At 44.3% G+C, this 18,981-nt stretch overlaps 1 protein-coding gene across 5 annotated transcripts in view; it reads left to right on the top strand.

The window, feature by feature from the left end:
* The window catches only part of LOC129821964 (teneurin-2-like), a 263,621-nt gene that overhangs the window by 210,161 nt on the left and 34,479 nt on the right, over positions 1-18,981 (top strand). For all 5 annotated transcript variants that reach the window (XM_055879759.1, XM_055879750.1, XM_055879767.1 and 2 more), the window contains 2 exons: positions 199-421; positions 9,503-9,741. In XM_055879759.1, coding sequence (XP_055735734.1) covers positions 199-421; positions 9,503-9,741 — 462 coding nt within the window. The remainder of the gene's footprint in view (positions 1-198; positions 422-9,502; positions 9,742-18,981) is intronic.

Below are 18,981 nucleotides of genomic sequence, written 5' to 3'. Positions count from 1 at the left end.
CTATATGAAACTAAAGCATCCAAACATACATCACTGTCAATGGATAATGCATTCATTAAATCAGTCAATTCAGGCTGTGAAGTAGTACACATTTATAAAGCCCCCACCAAGGCTATAACAACTGAAATATTCACTATGCGCTAGAACACCATTCCTGTCAAACAATAAGCCCTAATTTGTTCCTGTGTTCTCCTTCAGGTCCTCCCAACAACCACCACAGTCAGTCTCTGCGGCCGCCACTCCCTCCTCCTCACAACCACCACCAGTCGTCGGCCAACTCCCTGAACCGCAACACCCTGGCCAGCCGCCGCGGCCCAACCCATGCCCCCTCGGCGGCCCCCGGGGAGGGCCCATCCACGCCAGAGTCAGTCCAGCTCCAGGAAAGCTGGGCGCTGAACAGCAGCGTGCCCCTGGAGACCAGGTCAGTCACACTGTCTCCCTGCTTACCTACCTACTATCCATTCATGTTTGGACACCCTCCCTATTCAGAGGGACAGGAACACTTTATGCTTCCTATCAGCTTCTGGTACTGTACAGCTGGCTGTATTTATCCAATTGACAAAGGTCTTTACCTTAAACCTAAAGGCTCTGGTCAGGTTTGTGGGTGCCCTCTGCCCAGCTGCTAGAGCTCTGAACTCAACATCCCCTCCTGCCGTTGCCCATCTTCACACACAGCCACACTGGCACACAGGCAGAGGCCCTGCCTGCTGCTCGCTCTCTCTGGTGTTCTGGTAGATGGAAGCTGGTGTCCTCCTCTCCCCCTCTGTTCTGTCTTTTGTTTGGTGTGTGTGATTGCTGTGCTCCTGCTGGGTTGTGAGTCGCTCCTCTATGTTCCCAGATCACACTCCAAACACGCCGCATGCACAATTCATGTTACTGGGACTACAGGGCGTGTCTCTCAGATGTTTTATTTACCAGGTGCTCCTGCTACTCCTGCTACCTCCCGGGCGCCTTTACCTGCCTGTTCCCTCCTTTCCAAAATGGAGCCTGGCGCCTGAGTCACAGCCAGCATGCCTCTACTGAGTGAGAAAATCAGTTTTACTCGAGGAACTCTGTTTTTTTTTCAATTCCATCATGTTAGCTAAGCTACGCAGGAATAACGAGACAGTGTTCAGGATGTTAGGGTTGTATTTCCTGATCTGGTTTCCGAGCAGCATGAGTTGTGTTTCTGCTGCTTTTCAGGTTTTTAGGCCGTGCATTTCCCCAAAAGTCTGCAGCATGGTGGTTTGTTAGCAGTGGTGGAAAAAGTACCCATTTGTCATACTTGAGTAAAAGTAAAGATACCTTAATAGAAAATGACTCAAGTAAAAGTGAAAGTCTCCCAGTAAATTACCACTTGAGTAAAAGTCTAAAAGTATTTGGTTTTAAATACACTTAAGTATCAAGAGTAGAAGTATGAATAATTGAAAATTCCTTATTTTAAGCAAACCAGGGGCACAATTTTCAGTTTTTTTTAAATTTACGGATAGCCAGGGGCACACTCCAACAGTCAGACATATTTTACAAACGGTCCATTTGTGCTTAGTGAGTCCGCCAGATCAGAGGTTTTAGGAATGACCAAGGAGGTTCTGTTGATAAGTGTGTGAATTGGACCATTTTCTGTCCTGCTAAGCATTCAAAATGTAACTTTTGGGTGTCAGGGAAAATGTAAAAAAAAAAGTACATTATTTTCTTTAGGGATGTAGTGAAGTAAACGTTGTCAAAAATATAAATAGTAAAGTAAGATACCCCAAAAAACTACTTAAGTAAAAATACTTTGAAGTATTACTTAAGTACTTTACACCACTGTTTGTTAGTTAGTTTATTAGGTTTTATGACTTCCCTTTCTACTGTGGACAGCGATCTAATTTCCTCTTCCTAATCCTACACTTTACATAGACAGCTATATACACTAACACACTCACACAAATGCAAACTACACACAAAACAAAACAGTACAAGAACCCTGTGTCTATTTGCTCACTATCAATTCCCCCTAGTGCTCCTTGCCCTTTTCTCCTCTCCCCCCCTCTGTCTCTCCTCTTCTCTCTTCCCTCTCTCCCTGCCCCCTCAGTGCCTGTTCTCAGCAGGCAGATTAATATAGCTTCTGTCGGGGCATATGGGCCTGACCTCACACACTTCAGTTCATAATTCTTTGTCTTTCAGATGCCCCTGTCTAGGGCATCTTGCAGCGCTAGCACTTTTACTTAGTTTCACCCATTAATACTGCTTGGTCTTTACAGAGTCTCCCTCATAGGCACAAAACAACATTTCATCTGGGGCCTGACCCTTTACCCTATGACCTGGAACCACCCGACATGCTGTCCATCATACCACTGCTGGAGATAATTTAACTCATACAGTACATTCACACACACACTAGCACGCACATGCTCTCTCACACACACACACACACACACACACACACACACACACACACACACACACACACACACACACACACACATTTTCAGGGAGGCAGTGACTTGGGTTTGGCTTGGAAAAGCATTTTTTTTGCAATGGAACAAATCAACTGTAAGGTTACCATATTGCACATGACTACAGTAGAAAGACGCATACCAACATTTCTTTAATACATTTTCGCTAGCTAGCTACAACAGAAGAACATTGTGGATAACCTTTTATGTCTCTGCGTCCAGTATGAAATAAGTTAGAGATAGTTTCATGAGCCAATGCTAACTAGCGTTAGCGCAATGACAGGCAGTCTACAGGAACAGTTACCGTGCTAGCTGTTCCTGTTCATCCAACTCTGGGGAAGTAGATAAATGGCTTCATTGCCAATATCTCAAACCATCCCTTTAATATGGAGGAAATTACAGTCATTGGAGCTAATTACAGGGGGTTTTCTGTATAGAAAATTCTTAGGCGGGCTGTCTAAGTGGTAATTTTCGGGATGGAAAAACAGTTTCATTGTCAACTTAAACGACCAAAACCAGATAAAAAGCATGCAGAAAAGATATTGAACTATATATATTTTTTCATAATACAATGTTTGAGAACTAACAATCGAATAGAAATTAGACAGTCAGGGCACATGCCCATTGATTTTGTTTGAGCAGAGGAATACAGCATTAGCCATGGCAAAATGCATTTAATTGCAGGAAATGTGCTTTAAAGCTGCAAAATTGTCCCTCAACTCCATGCCAAACTGTATAGAATTGCTGGAAATGAACTTATAATCTTTAAAATTTTCTTTCAGCTCAATGAAAAAATCTGAAGAATTGCAGAAAATGACCTTTAGAACAGCTAAATGTTCTCTCCGACGACAAGCTACCTTTCCCTTTTCAGCTTTTAGGCTATGTTAGAGTTGACACTTCCTCTTCCAATTAATTGTGGGGAGGTCAAAATAATGAAGCTATCAACCAAATCTATTCATTAAAATAAAGTATTTATTTTACTTGCCATTATCGTTCACCTTTTTTCTAACATATGCTGGGTCGCCAGTTTGCCTGGGCAAGAAAAGTTTGAAAACCACTGTCATAGTGCACTATTTTATATAACTCCCTCACGAAATGCTTGCCCTATTCTTTATGCGCCATGAAACTACAGTGCATAAATGAGCTGCCAAATTATTCAGCGATGACATCAATGTTATCTATAAAGAATCCTCCTTCTTTTGTGTAACAAAGTGGGATTCAAATTGAATTAATTTTCATTTTTTTGTCAGCAATGTACACAAAATACTCTGTCAAAGTGGAAGAAAAAATTGTACTTTTTTTTAAAGATGAATGAAAAATGTAATAACTAAAATATAGTTTTGCATAAGTCAATACATGTTAGAAACACCTTTGGCAGTGATTACAGCTGTGAGTCTTTCTGGATAAATCTCTAAGAGCTTTCCACACCTGATTGTGCAATATTTACCCATTTTTATTATTAAAAAAATTATTCAAGCTCTGTCAAGATGTTGGGGATCATGGCACACAGTACTTTTCAAGTCTTGCCATAGATGTTCAAGCAGATTTAAGTCAAAACTTTAACTTGGTTACTAAGGAACATTCTCTGTCTTCTTGGTAAGCAAATCCGGTGTAGATTTATTGTAGGTTATTGTCCTGTTGAAAGGTGAATTCCTCTCCCAGTCTCTGGTGTAAAGCAGGTTTTCCTTTAGCATTTTGCCTGTGCTTAGCTCCATCCCGTTTCTTTTTATCCTGAAAAACTCCCCAGTATTTGTTGATGTCAAGCATACTCATACCATGATGCAGCCACCACCATGCTTGAGAATAAGGAGGTAGTTGCTCAGTGACGTTTTGAGTTGGATTTGCCCAAACATAAGGCTTTGCATTTATGCAAAAAGTGTAATTCTTTGCTGTGCTTTAGTGACTTGTTGCATGTTTTGGAATATATATTTTTTCTGTGCATTTGTATTATTTTCACTGTCATTTAGGTCCCTACAAGTTGTTTAATCCATCCTCAGTTTTCTCCCATCAGTCATTGAACTGTAGCTGTTATAAAATCACCAATGGCCTCATGAGAACATCCCTTAGCAGTTTCAATCCTGTCCTGCAGCTCAGTTCAGAAGGACAACTGTATCTTTTGAGGTGTCTGGGTGGTTTAATACATAATCCACAGGATAATTATTTACTTGACTATGCTTAAGAGATAATCAATATCTGATTTGTTATTGTTACCCGTCTACCAATCACTGACCATCTTTAAGAGGCTTTCGAAAAGCTCCGTTCTCTTTGTAGTTGAATCTGTGCTTGAAATTCAATACTTGACTGAGGGACCTTTACAGAGGTTGTATGTATGGGGGACAGAGGAAGGTTTAGTCATTCAAAACTCATGTCAACCCCTATTACTTCACACAGTGTCCATTTAATTTATTCTGTGATTTGTTAAGCCACATTTTACTCTCAAACTCATTTTGGCTTGCCATAACAAAGGGTCTGAATACTTATGCAGTGACTGTGTTTTAGTTATGAATGTTTTATTTAACTTAAAAAATATGAATGATCGCTTTGACATTAGAGTATTTTGTGTACATTGTTGACAATTTTTGTTTTACTATTAAATACATTTGAATCCCACTTTGTAGCACAGTAAGATGTGAAGAAATCCAAGGGGTCTGAATAATTCTGCAAGGCACTGTAACACTGTCATACTCTAGGGTCCAGTCTCATCACATTCCAGAACTGGTGAATTGAAATGAAATAATAAAAAATCCATTATCCTGAGAGGTGAGCTGAGTCGCTGCCCGGTCCGCTCTCTCCCTGTATCCCCATGGGCTTGTTTGAGAAGGCTGGGACCATTCCTCTCTCTCTCTCCCTCTCTTCCTCTCTCTCTGTCTGCAGATTGAATGTCCTCCTCCAGCAGTCGATTTCTGCTGAGGAGCCCTGAAATTAAACGGGGTTGGGGGAGATAAAAATCACAAAGTGTAGCGAGTAGTGGCCACCTGTGCAATGGTGCTTTTGGCCTATAGGTGTGCCTCCTATATTCTCGACAACAGAATGCATAGCCTGTATTTAGCCATTTGCATGTATGAGCCCTATTACTGTATATATTAGCCCTACTACTGTATGCTCACAACGTAGCGTGAAAGCCCATATTGTATGGCTCCTGTACTATGAAGACCAAGCCGCTGATTATTATGGTACGCACTGGTGCTGTATTTGCATGTTTATGGCATGTTTATTGAAATTAATTATGCACTATTAATGGCAGCCATGTTAAATGGTAGTGTTTGTAGCTTGTTCAATTTCCAAATGCCTTTTTTCTCTGTTTCAACCCCACTGAGTCCCAGTTTTTTTTTTTAATTTGAGCTCTGTCTAGGAGAGACATCCTCTGAGAATGGATGGGTTAGTTATATAACATGTTTTTCTCTGTGTTCAACTGTGGCATTGTGGTTGCAGTCCTGTCAGATTTTTTTTGTTTTTTTTGTTGTGGAAGTCTTCAAAGGTCGATTGATTGATTTTGATTTGACAGCTTACAAAATTACATATACACACAGTACATACATTTTTAAAAAACTAGTCGGGGATAACACAATAAAGTCAATGACTTTGTGGTCCCTTAAAAAGCCATGGTGCTAGGGGGATTCAACTCCCGAACCTTTTGATGTTGCTTTTTATTAGATTAGTTTGGCTGACTCCGGCACCGTCGGTATGGGCAGGATGGTTCAGTGTGTTAGCGCCCAGCTCAATGTGTTGCCGTGGTTGCACCTTGCAGACAGACCCGGCCCTGCCTGCCTGATATTCTGGAGGTATTGGTATTGAGAGAGAAACAGCCAGAACCTCCAACAGTTCAGCCCTCCGTGACTTGAATCCCAAACACGGTTCATTACATAAATTCTTATGCTAAATTTCTGTTGCCCTTGATAGCTTTACCATTATGTCCTGGCATGTCTGGTAGAATACTAATAGAGCTACACTCCAGTTGAATTCCTGTTCATTATCTGTAAAATCTCCATTTACTCGTTAATTGCACTGGCTTTACACGCCCTCCCTCAGGATGAGAGAAGTGTTTACTGTGAAAGAGAGACTATGAACACAGTTTTGTCTTGCTGCTTTGTTTTGTTCTGTTTGGCTTGGTTTGTATTCATCGGTGGTTTTGTTAAACTGCCTGTGTGGGATAAACCCCTCTGAGTGGCATGTTGTGGCCAATTTACAAACAGGCGCAGGAAGGAAAGAAAAGACTATCACCGTAAAGTGCCATTTAAAATGATGATCGTCAAACATCTGGATAAAACAAATTAACCAAAAGACAGAAAGGCTCACCTGAAAGAGAATCTTTTTTTTTTTTTTTGGTGTCCTTTTTCAAATGCAGCTTGGATGCTGGCTCTCCTCTTTGAAAATGTGCAACTCAAGCATGTATTTGATATGATATGTGTAACTAAAGCAATTAACGTATGAAGGCCTTTTATATTATAGGCTCATTTTGTCCTATAATCACATTGAAATATATATATATATATATTTTTTTTTTAAAGTCAGGGTAGGCATGTGAACTGAATGTCAAGCTAGAGGGGCATTTTAATAACTGCTGAATAGCATGTACATTTATACATTTATAGCATGTACATTTATGTTCACTATGGACCGATTTGGATAAAAAAACAGCCTTCTTTGTCATGTCAGGAGAGAGAATATTACACTCTCTACAGTATGTTGTGAGAATATTGTGTTGTTTAATTCAGGTGGTAATACCCACACATAATCAACTGTGATATCCTCCATCTCATCTGTTGTGTGCTTGCCAAAGCCATTATTCTATCTCTGTTTTGCTTTGCAAAGCTGTCTCTGACGACGGCTATATGACTCATGCCCTGGTGGATAAAATATGATTGATTTATGGATTCATTTACCTGCTGCCTGCTATGGTGCAATTAACATGCATCTAGTTGAGAGGATATTCTCTCCACTAACACGGTGTGATGTGATGGCCGTGGCCAGCCGCCTGCGTGCTTGCCTGCCTGTCACCAAGGGACAGGTCATTAATCAGGCAGCGTCGGGAGGGCAGGCCAAAGTAAGGGGCAGGGCGCTAACCTCAGCCATGTTTTCATTAGTGCACGTACACAGCCGTCAGGAGGGGCTGCTTGGGGGGGGGGGGGTCGGGGGGGGAGGGGGGGTCACTCTTCTCCAAGTGTAACATCTTCTCAGGTCGCCGCAGTGACACCTCTTTTCACTGTCTTCATCGCTTTTATTATATACTGAGGAGGAGGTGTAGAGGATGATACTCTGATGAACCATAATGGCCAGCTAGCTGAACGCATATTTAACACAACCAATCAAACGTACATCAAACATGTTTTTTTTTTTTATGTGATCCCTTTGATTGCCCCTACACAGCCATATACAGTACAGTATATACAATATATTATGTTCGGACAAACCATTCCTCCAGGTGTTTATTTCACTTCACACGAGGTTGTTAGAGTGAATTGAATGAGGATTATTAGGTCACATGTTGCAGACCTTGGGATTAGTTGACGTCATCAGCTAGCCATCGTTTGATATTGACTGGTAATAGGGTAGACGGGCAAGTCAGCCCACTTTATCATCGCTATTCCAGGGTGAGGAATGCCGACGCACAATCGTCACGGCTATGAAACCAGGCTGTTGACCGTGCCTGCACGTGAAGCCCAAATGTAAGACCGATCTCAAATGTAAAGACTGACGGAGACGCATCGAGGTAAGGCCTTGAGTTATGTGCGCACGCCTCCTACAGCTTGTTTGTGCGTCCAACCTGGGTTTTTTTTTCTCTCTCTCTCTCTCTCTCACTTATATCTAAGTCATTCTGTTCCTTTCTCGCCCCATGAAATTATTATTTCTGAGCTGACGCTCTCATTTGGACACAGACCACCAGACCGGTGAATTGAGAATTGACGTGAGGATGGACGGTCAATCCACTTGTTACTCTCTCTGCTGCTTCCCGCTACCTACTTCAAATAAGAGTTATTTCCCTCTACAACACACATAGTCGATTTAACAGACGTCTCTGACAGATTTCCTACTTATTTCTAACTGCAACTCCCAGACCTTTTGTTACAAGTCATCCTTGGTGTTCGCCAGCGATTTCTTCGGTTGGTTGAGAGATGGGCTGTGGAGAGCCTGTTAGGGTTGCTCTCAGTGTTCTACTGCTAGGATTGATCAGACACCAGCTCAGGAGTTGAGATGCGTAATTGGTAGATGTGCACCATTGATCTAGTCTCTGCTTCTCCAATTGAGGAGAAGGAGCTGTCCTCTTGTTGTGTGCGAGTGAATAGAAGGGAAATTTAGTTTTTTTGAGGCGAGAGAGGAGTGACACCATGAGGTTTGATGCTGGGGGGTTTTGGACTTCCTTCCCCGTCGGGCTGGAGCTGTGGAACGAGATCTGAGAGGAGAGTGTTTTTGGGTTCAGTGTGGGGCAGCAGCTTGTGAGAGCTTCCGACCAGCATCAAAGCGGCACGGTCAACCGTCTTCCACTTTCATCCCCATCCCATCTGCCTCCTCGTAGACCTCCCCGCGGGGTCTGCCGCCCACCTGGCACAGGCAGGCATTGCACTGGCCTGGCACTGGGGTCTGCCTGTAGCCAAGTGGGCACGGGACGGAAAGGAGGTGCTAGGGGAGAGATACTGTCGAAGCAGACTAACTTAGCTACAGTATTTACTCCTCTTCACATTGGGTAGAAATTAGACTGCTGATGACGAAGAAGCAGTTGATTTTTATTCTTAGCCTAAGCACTGACGATGATAATGAGCATAATAATCAAATGCCGGTCTAGGAGTCTGGAAGGAGATAATCTGTATATTCTGTATGCTTTTAGCTGTATAATTCAGAGTCCTTAGACCGCTTTGAGTAGCGTGAATAAGAAAATCAATGCATGTAAATGACCAGTGAATAATTGCTGGTGGAATATAGAGGGGCACTTCATTGCTCCAGATGTCTCATTATATTCTGAAAGCTACTGTTCACTCCAACACAATTTGCACATTCTATTGGTAACAGAGACCATGTAGCAGCTGATTCTAACGCTCCGTGTCCGCCTCTGTCTCTCTCTCCTTTCCCTTTTCTCTCCTTCGCTGTAGGCACTTCCTGTTTAAAACCCCGTCCGGGACCACTCCCCTGTTCAGCAGCTCGTCTCCAGGGTACCCCCTGACGTCTGGGACCGTCTACTCCCCCCCACCGCGGCTGCTACCCAGAAACGCCTTCTCCAGGAGCTCCTTCAAGCTGAATAAACCCTCCAAGTACTGCAGCTGGAAATGTGCTGCCGTGTCGGCCATCGCTGCTGCCGTCCTGCTGGCCGTGCTGCTCTCCTACTTCATAGGTAGGCTACAGTACAATACAGTACAGTACAATACAGTACTGTAGCCCCCCTTGTTATAGTGATATGCTATCTGCTATCAGATTGGCTTGGCTCGTTTGGCCCTGTTTGGGAATGAACTGGAAAATGTTCCAACTGAAAATATTCCTGTCAAGGGTATGGTTGACTGAAATACCATAGGCCTATCGCACTAATGATATTCAAATTCACAGACACCTGACATGGAAAAGCAATTTTTAGAACCTTGCACATATATCATAATTAGCTTGACATTTGACTTGCAATGAGTCCATGTGTGCCTGTTAGCATATTATGTTGGTTATTATAAAATGGAATATGTATTCATGCTCACGACAAACGCATGACCGAGGACGAAGCACGCAGAAAGAAAAAGCTGCACGAACACTCGGCCTACTCTAGCCTTACTCCATCGTCGGTTTCGTCCCGCAATATTTACTATTAGCGTTTTTGTTTTGCGAGGTGGCGATTTCTAGTCGGCGTTGAGAGGTCTCTCCGGCAGTGTTCGGATCTGACATGGTGGTTGTGAGTCATCGCAGCACTGCGGGGTGCATTGAGCTGAGCTGTTAGCTCCACACACCAGGCTGAGAGAGGGAGCCGGGCCGCTCCCCGAGCCTTGCTCCTCAGAGGACTGTGGACACAGTCGATACTGAGGCGTAAGAGCGCTAGAGTGAGAGAGGGAACAGAGCCCACTGCAGGAGGAGGTGGAAAATGAGAGTAAACGCATCAAAGGGCTTTGATGAGCCGATCAAGAGCCTCACTGTGGTCACATAATAACAGCTAAGGCCAACCTTTTGGGGGGGGGGGGGGTATTGTGAGTTGCCTGAATGTGCAGTATTAAGGGCTCTATGTGGGGTAGAAACAGATACATTAGTAGTGGTGGCCAAGCCTATGTGGTATTGTGGTTTCAAGTCAACTTCACCCGGCTTTCAGGGCTTCACTGTTTGGAATTGCAATGATTGTGGATATATTTATTCACTGTGAGATTGCGTTGACACGCTTGTCCTATTCAAATCTGGAGAGACACACACAGAGCGGGAGAAAGAAGAGCGAGTGGGAGAGAGAGAGCTGGCTCATTGTCTCTGGGCAGCCATGGGTGGAAGCTGGCTGTGTGTGTGCACTGGTGTGTGGTGCGTGGTGAAACTCCCCCATTACCTGTGGGATTATGTTTCGCATGGCGTGGCACTCAGGCACACCGAGGGAGGGAAGGCCACAGCTCAGCAAGCAGAGCGCTCTGTACCCCAGCGCCAGGATGGGTGTCGAGGCTTTACGGGCTGAGCGGTTCCGATCCAGCCCCCCGGGCCAGGCCAATACTCAGCGGGCCCCGGACTTCTGAGCAGAACCGAACCCTGTGCGTGCGTGCAAACTGCAGAAGTAAATGTGACCGTGGCTTTTTACAAGCAATCAAACCTGGACGTCTGCAGCTGAGCTCTCCACCGCAGACACAGCCATAGCCAGCCGCAGACACAGCCATAGCCCAGACTCTGCCTACGTTCCAGGGAGATCTGCATTAATGCATCTGGAAACGCAGCAGTCAGACAAATATGAGCCATTTCTGTTTCCCTCTTTCATAAGCGTCTAAAAAATGATGCCGTCTGTCCTTCTCTTGAACTCCAGAATTAGTGTCTGAGGAGAAGTTCTCTCAGAGACTCGAGACAAAAGAATATGCTCTGAAAGGGTTGAACGCTAGGATGCTTTTGAGTCTGCATAGCATGCCTCTTAACCCAATACACTCGTGGGATAGGGCTAAATTGAAATGTTTCTTACAGAAGACATATGGAAAGCATATGCATAACCATGGTAACAATCAAAAGGGAACAGATTGGAGATTATGTGAAAATTATTAAATGTGAGGACAAACCAGTTCATCTGACACAAGACTTAATCCATACATTACATTATTGATTTTATGCATATTTTACATTTACTGTGCTTTTCGCCACATTTGTTGATAACTAAATCTGTAGATACTCTGGATACATTCAGTAACATGACTAGATTATTCCTGGGAAATGTGGGGTAGGTGCAACATAAGACAAAAATGACAAGGGTTTGAGTGAGAAGTATAACTGGTATCTCCAAGTGGCCACACACAGTTCCTACGTAATTTGAATGCACTTTTACGACTCAAAGAGGAGTCTTCAACTATAAGGTGCTATTTTGAGCTCTCCTAGCTGTGCCGTTGAGGAACTAGAGCAAGCAGACTTGTAGTTGTTATCTCTGGAACACAGCCCTGCATCCGTGTCAATTACTGTTGTTGTTCACACATTCCAAAAACAGTCCATTATAAATCGCAATCTGGTCAGATCTGGTCAGATGGGCATTATTTGAAAGTGTGTTCTATTGGCAACATGGTTAGCTAGCTAAATTACTATATAGGATCTTGCAGTGTTAGGCTTTCACGAGGCAGTTCAGAGAAGCAGGCCATCATTTCGGTGCATTCAGATGCGTGTTCCCCGCCAAATGTCTTTTTAACTGTACATAGCATAGTGATCATAAACGTTGACACTACTGTATATGAGTTTTATGATATGGAAATGTGAACTGCACATTTGGACTAACGGCTGTTTGTCCAATGTCTCGTCTTTCGAAAGACATCGATTTCCCCAATCAGCATGAGGGATCGGGGCGAGTCAAAACCAATACTGCACAGTGAAGATGAGTCCTTGAGCTCTGACGTCATGAGTAGCATGTTATTGTACAGCCACTGCGTGTCCAAATCTGCTATTCTGAAACAGTGTACGGGTAGAAGTGTAAGGAGCTACTGGGCCAATCACAGGGCCGGTGTTACATCATGAAAGACTGACACCCACCAGTTGTCCTTGTGTCTCTCCGCTCGTCCATTCCTCTAAGGACACTCGTTTGCCACAAAGGTCTTTTTATATTCCTTGTGGTTTGTTGTGAAACGCACTCGCTCACAGGCCTACCGCATCCAAGGGGCTGAGAGGTTTACTGTTGCTAGGACACAGGTGAGGTGAGCAGGCCTGATGCAAGCCCGAGCAGGTCTAGCATCATCGTGCTAGGTGGGGAATGGCGATGGAGAGTGGAGAGCCCTGCTCCTGCTGCCTCCTGCGTCTCTCTCGCTCTCTCTCCACCCCTTAAAGGACAGCAGGTCTAATTTACACTAATTGGTGAACGATGATGAAAGGGAGAGATAAATGACAAGTATGTCTAGGCTTAGCTATCCACCTCCCAAACCCCCTTTTTGTTATAGGTTCTACTTTCATCCCCGTTACGGTACATTCGGAAAGTATTCAGACCCCTTAACTTTTTCCACATTTTGTTAAGTTACAGCCTTATTCAAAAACAATATATATATTTTTTAATCCCTCATCAATCTACACACTACCCAATAATGACAAAACAAAAACATTTTTTTTGAGTTTTGTGCAAATTTATACAAAATTCAAAACTGAAATATCACATTTACATAAGTATTCAAACCCTTTACTCAGTTATTTGTTGAAGCACCTTTGGCAGCGATTACAGCCTGGAGTCTTCTTGGGTATGACGCAACAAGCTTGGAACACCTGTATTTGGTTAGTTTCTCCCATTCTTCTTTGCAGATCCTCACAAGCTCTGTCAGGTTGGATGGAGAGCATAGCTGCACAGCTATTTTCAGGTCTCTCCGGAGTTGTTTGATCGGGTTCAAGTCCAGACTCTGGCTGGGCCACTCAAGGGCGTTCAGAGAATTGTCCCGAAGCTACTCCTGCGTTGTCTTGGCTGTGTGCTTAGGGTCGTTGTCCTGTTGGAAGGTGAAGCTTCGCACCAGTCTGAGGTCATGAGTGCTCTGGAGAAGATTTTCATCAAGGATCTCTCCGTACTTTGCTTCGTTCATCTTTCCCTCGATCCTGACTAGTCTCACAGTCCCTGCCACTGAAAACATCCCCACAGCATGATGCTGCCACCACCATGCTTCACTGTAGGGATGGTATTGGCCAGGTGATGAGCAGTGCCTGGTTTCCTCCAGACGTGACACTTGGCATTGTCTGAGAATCCTTTAGGTGCCTTTTGGCAAACTCCAAGTGGGCTGTCATGTGCCTTTATGGTAGAGTGAATTCCGTCTGGCCAATCTGGTCAATCATAAAGACCATTTTTGCTCTGACATGTATTGTCAACTGTGAAACCTTATATAGACAGGTGTGTGCCTTTCCAAATCATGTCCAATCAAATTAATTTACCACAGGTGGAGTCCAATCAAGTTTTAGAAACATCTCAAGGATGATCCATGGAAGCAGGATGCACCTGAGCTCAATTTCTTAAAGGGTCTGAATACTTATGTAAATAAGGTATTTCTCTTTTTATTTTTAATAAATTTGCAAAAATGTCTAAACTTGTTTTCACTTTATTATGCGGTATTTTGTGTAGGTTAATGAGGGAAAACATTCATTTTAGGATGCTGTAGCGTAACAAAATGTGGGAAAAGTGAAGGGGTCTGAATACTTTCCGAGTGCACTGCATGAACTGATGCTGGAGCTGCTGCTCTGGCCATAAGCAGGAGCTTTCATTAGGCATGATATGAAACCAAGAAAGATGGGTCATTGACACTGAAATCAACCTAATGACTCATAAAACAGGATTAGAATGGGCATATTTAGAATAACCCACCACCTGACACACACAGACACACATCCACTCATATTAATCCCCTTCTCTCTCCGGTATCAGGGATGGAGCAGGGTTGGCGGTTGTCACTTTTATGTGTGTGTTCTGATTGTAGTCATCTGTCCATCATTAGTGACAGGCCATGTGGTAAAACATGTGAGACAGGTGGTAGACGTCCTCAGCCCTGCGTGGCTCTCTGGGTGAAACCAGTGCTCCATCAATACGCCTAGTCTGTCACATTTTTTTCTTTTTTTTTTTTATATCTGCCTCATCAGACTGGCTCTGCCCTGGAAAACACGACCCTCAATGTCCCCAAGCTTTTGGAGACTTTGACCTTCATGCTGGCAAAACTTAATGTGCAGAATGAATCCGGTGTACACTAGAGAGAGCATTACCTGAAATTCCGTCCCTTCCTACTTTGGAGATGAGGCTTTGAGTGAAAATTCTCCTTATGCCGCATGTCATGGATGTGTTAGATATTCTATACAATGCACACGCTTTAAACTGGAGAGAAACAATCCACAACCCTGAGTCCTCGTCTCTTCATTCTACTCTAAATTCTGCTTCTGGCTTACAGAAATGACAATCAAAATTCAACTTTATTTCCATTCCACTTAATTTCATATTTTCGCTATAAACAAATGCCAGCCTGCATAGTAATAGTTAATTCAGGTCTATTTCGGATTCAAAGCAGCAGAGAGCAGAGCGCCTTGGCAATATTGCTGGAATGGCCAGCCACCATTGGTGAACTTGGCCGGTTACGGTTAGACGCATATAGTATGAGCTGTACAAGAGCTGCAGCTGTAGAGAGGGAGGCTGAGCATGTGGCCTGACTCCAGATATAATAATAATAATAATAATAATAATAATAATAGCAATAAATAATTGATTGGATTTATATAGCGCTTTTCTACCAACTGAGGTACTCAAGGCGTTTTCTATAGTAGGGGGAAACTCACCTCATCCACTATCAATGTGTACTGTAGCACCCACCTGGGTGATGCACAGCAACCATTTTTGTGCCATTTTTCACCACACATCAGGTGAGGAGTGAAATATGCCAATTAGGAATGAGGGGGATAATTAGGTGGCCATGATGGAATGGGGCCAGGTTGGACATTTTGTCATGACACCGGGGTTAACACCCCTACTCTTACGTTAAGTGCCATGGGACTTTTAATAACCATAGAGAGTCAGGATACCTGTTTAACGTTCCCTCCACAAGAAGGCACCCTACGCAGGGCAATGTCCCCTTCACTGCCCTGAAATTGGGATCTCCTTAGACCAGAGGGAAGAGTGCCCCCTACTGGCCCTCCAAAACCACTGTAATCCTATCCTAGGTTTCTTCCTAGGTACCTGCCTTTTCTAGGGAGTTTTTCCTAGCCACCCTGCTTCTACATCTGCATTGCTTGCTGTTTGGGGTTTTAGGCTGGGTTTCTATATAGCACGTTGTGACATCGGCTGATGTAAAAAGGGCTTTATAAATACATTTGACTGATTTGACTTCAACCAGCATCTGATCCCCCATCCAGGGACTGACAGAACTGACCCTGCTGAGCTTCAGGGGCAAGCCAGCAGTGGGATGCAGGGTGGTATGCTGCTGGCATATGTGTGGATGTTCTCCCTTGCTCTCCTTCATGAGACCGATCGGGGTATATAACGCTGTCACACAAATTGTCTCCTCAGCACTTGCACATGGGCAGGATGGTGACATGGTCCATTTGGAGTCGGTGAAAGAGTAAGAGAGAGAAACTCATAACACGAAGGTTGTAATTATAGAAGAAAGAAAAGGTGTCTGGGGAACCGATGGTTGGGCTCAGGGATTTTGACAAGCGGAGTGGAATAGATTGGATCCATCTCGTCACGCTGCTCTTCACACCCACATCTCGCCCTCGCCGAGTGAGGGTGGGGTGGGGGGGGGGGGGGGGGGGGTAATCCTTTTTAGATTCCATGGGTCTGCAGAAAGGGTGATGATCAGACAACAAAATGGCTCAGCAGCACAGGCATGTAGCATCATCTCTCAGAGGTGAGGGGATGAGGCTGGGGTCCCTCAGTGGTCAAGGATAGAGCAGCGGATGAGATGCACACTGTGGAGGGATTGGAGAGAACGCTGCAGCGGGGACGGATAGACCCCAGGAAGGGCTGCTGTTATTGGCTTGGCTTTTCATTGTCAGGAGAGACACTGTCGATTCTCATAGTCACACATTTGTATTCACAACAGTGTTGCTAGAAGCTGTGAACGACAAATCAAACAGACTTCAAAGATGGAAACACGCCGGGAGATCAGTGGGAATAAAAGCTTTTTATTTCATAGTGCGCATTTTGTGTGTGTGTTTGTGTGTGGCAGAGTGTTGGTGATTTGAGTTTGTGTTGATAAGTGTGTGTGTGTGTGTGAAAGTTGTGTGTAATATGGTGTGTGTGTGTGTGAAAGTTGGAGCCTAACGTCTGTGTTTACACACCTATAATTTGAGTTGTCTCTCGGGGATGGGGGTGGTGGTGGTGGTGGTGCTGCTGCACAGACTGCACACCTGCTTTTAACTTCCTGTAATCCTGTCCTCAGATTGCTGTGAACTGCCACTTAGTTGCATCAGTCAGAGGAGGTGTGGCACCCAGGGAGCAAGGCCCACGGCTGTTTTCATTACCGGTTCATCAGAGGCTGGTCCTGCCAGGGGACCAACCCGAGCAGGCCTGAGCTACGCTCCTCCATCACATCACGGCCCATCCTCATCCCCAGCACGACCTGCTTTCCGTTCCTCAGCCGGCCCGGCAAGCTCCCTCCCTGGCCCCTGAGTCTGCTCCACTTTGTAGTTGAACTTCAAAGCCTTTAGACTTAGCTGTGTTTGCGTTTGCAGGAGAAATCCCCTGGAGGGAGCAGCTCCCGTGTGGGTATTACAAGAATAAAGGCGTAATATTCGGAAATAAAAAAATTCTGCCACACCCAGTCTCAGTCCTCAAACTGAGGTCTCTTCACCTGTTAGATTCATAGAATTTCATCAGACTCCCCAGACCAATGTATTACAACTTGATCTTTTTTTTGGATCGTCACATTGAGTTTTGATACATAACCACTGAAGTGAGTGGTAGCCAATAATAAATAATTATACTGCATTAGTCCACCGGGGGTGTCTCTCTGTGCTCTTCCTTGATGATGGATGTGACCTGAGGTCGGATCGTCTTGCTCCTGCGGCAGAGACCGAGACGGGGAACTCACAGTGCCTTCCCGGTAGAGTTGAGGTCATCTCTCAGATTAGTACTTCTCTAGGTAATGTTATACATCACTTTGAGGAGGTGAATTATAGATAAAGATTACATAAATTGTTATGCACCATCTCATGAATTTCTCATCTAACACATTTTCTGTTAATTATTCATGTTTATTGCAGGGCCGAAAATGAGTTTGTGGAAGATTTTCCCCAGACGTGATTAAGCAGTCTTAAGTGCATTGAAGCGACAGAGAGTATTTAACACTTGCCATGCTGGTTCATTGACAGACCGATGAACCACTGATTACCTCGCTTACATTGCTTTACATGTATGTGTGTGTCTTTAGAGAGGCCTGCAGAAGACCGTGTGTTGTACGGAAAGAAGCTAGAGAGGGCGGAGGAACCCGAAGGCGAGGATTTATTAATGCCTCGGCAGAACTTGGGTTCTTGTTCAGAATTAACGGAGGATGACCAACAGCTTGAGGGGCCCGCCTGTCATTTAGGGTTATTTTTACTGTCTCTTCGCCTCATTGACAAGCTTTTATTCAATCGGCTAATGATTATCTAGGTAAACCTTGGGAGTTGTACTGGCAGCAAGCAGTAAGCAGCGCAGTGCTGCAGCTCTTGTCTTTGAGCTAATGTATGCAAAGTACCTGTTTCTCTGATTCTTCTTCTACACTCATCCCCATGGGCAAATTTCTAGTGTGCATAACTATAGCTGCACAGCCAGCCTGATTTTTTTGTTTTGTTTTGTTTCTTGTGTTTAAATGTAGGGTGACTGTGTGCACGCCTTGAGGAGATGGTTTGAAAATAGTCATTGAGAAGTGCTATTTTTAGAATGGCATCATTTTGATTGTTGTTAAATGGTCTAATTATAATGGACAATTGATTGTATGTGGCTCTTGGCGCCGTCCTGGATTGAGGAAGGTAGCGCCGTTGCTGTATAGAGGTGTGTCTCGCTGCAACACGGAGTCGATATGCAGGATGGCTCCCCATGCATAGACCTTATCAAAAATTCCCCTTTGAACTCCGCAATGGCTTATAGTAAGGGCGCCCTCTGCAGGCTGAGTAGAAAGGCACAGGTTTCTTGCCGGCATCGACAGAAATGCAGTGAATTGTGTCCCATTTAGACAAAGCTTTCAGAGAAGAGCTTATTATTGATAACGTTCCTGGACTTCTTTGTCCCTGATCTGTGCCAGGATCAGCAGCAGCAGCCCAATGTCTGGATAGCAAAGTGTATCTGGGACAGAGGCCTCGTGACTGCCGTGGGAGAAAAGAAAGGCTGCAGAGAGCGAAGATGAATGAAGGAGATGTGGAGATGGAGGTAGATTGAAGGAGAGAGATTGTGGCAGATAAGCAGATAGAGGAGAGCGAGAGCGAGAGCGAGAACGCGAGAGCAAATGGAGTTAGCGAAGAA

This window comes from Salvelinus fontinalis, chromosome 2 (assembly GCF_029448725.1).
Source record: "Salvelinus fontinalis isolate EN_2023a chromosome 2, ASM2944872v1, whole genome shotgun sequence".
In the NCBI taxonomy this organism is placed as follows: Eukaryota; Metazoa; Chordata; class Actinopteri; order Salmoniformes; family Salmonidae; genus Salvelinus; species Salvelinus fontinalis.
This window is presented reverse-complemented; position numbering and strand designations above follow the sequence as displayed.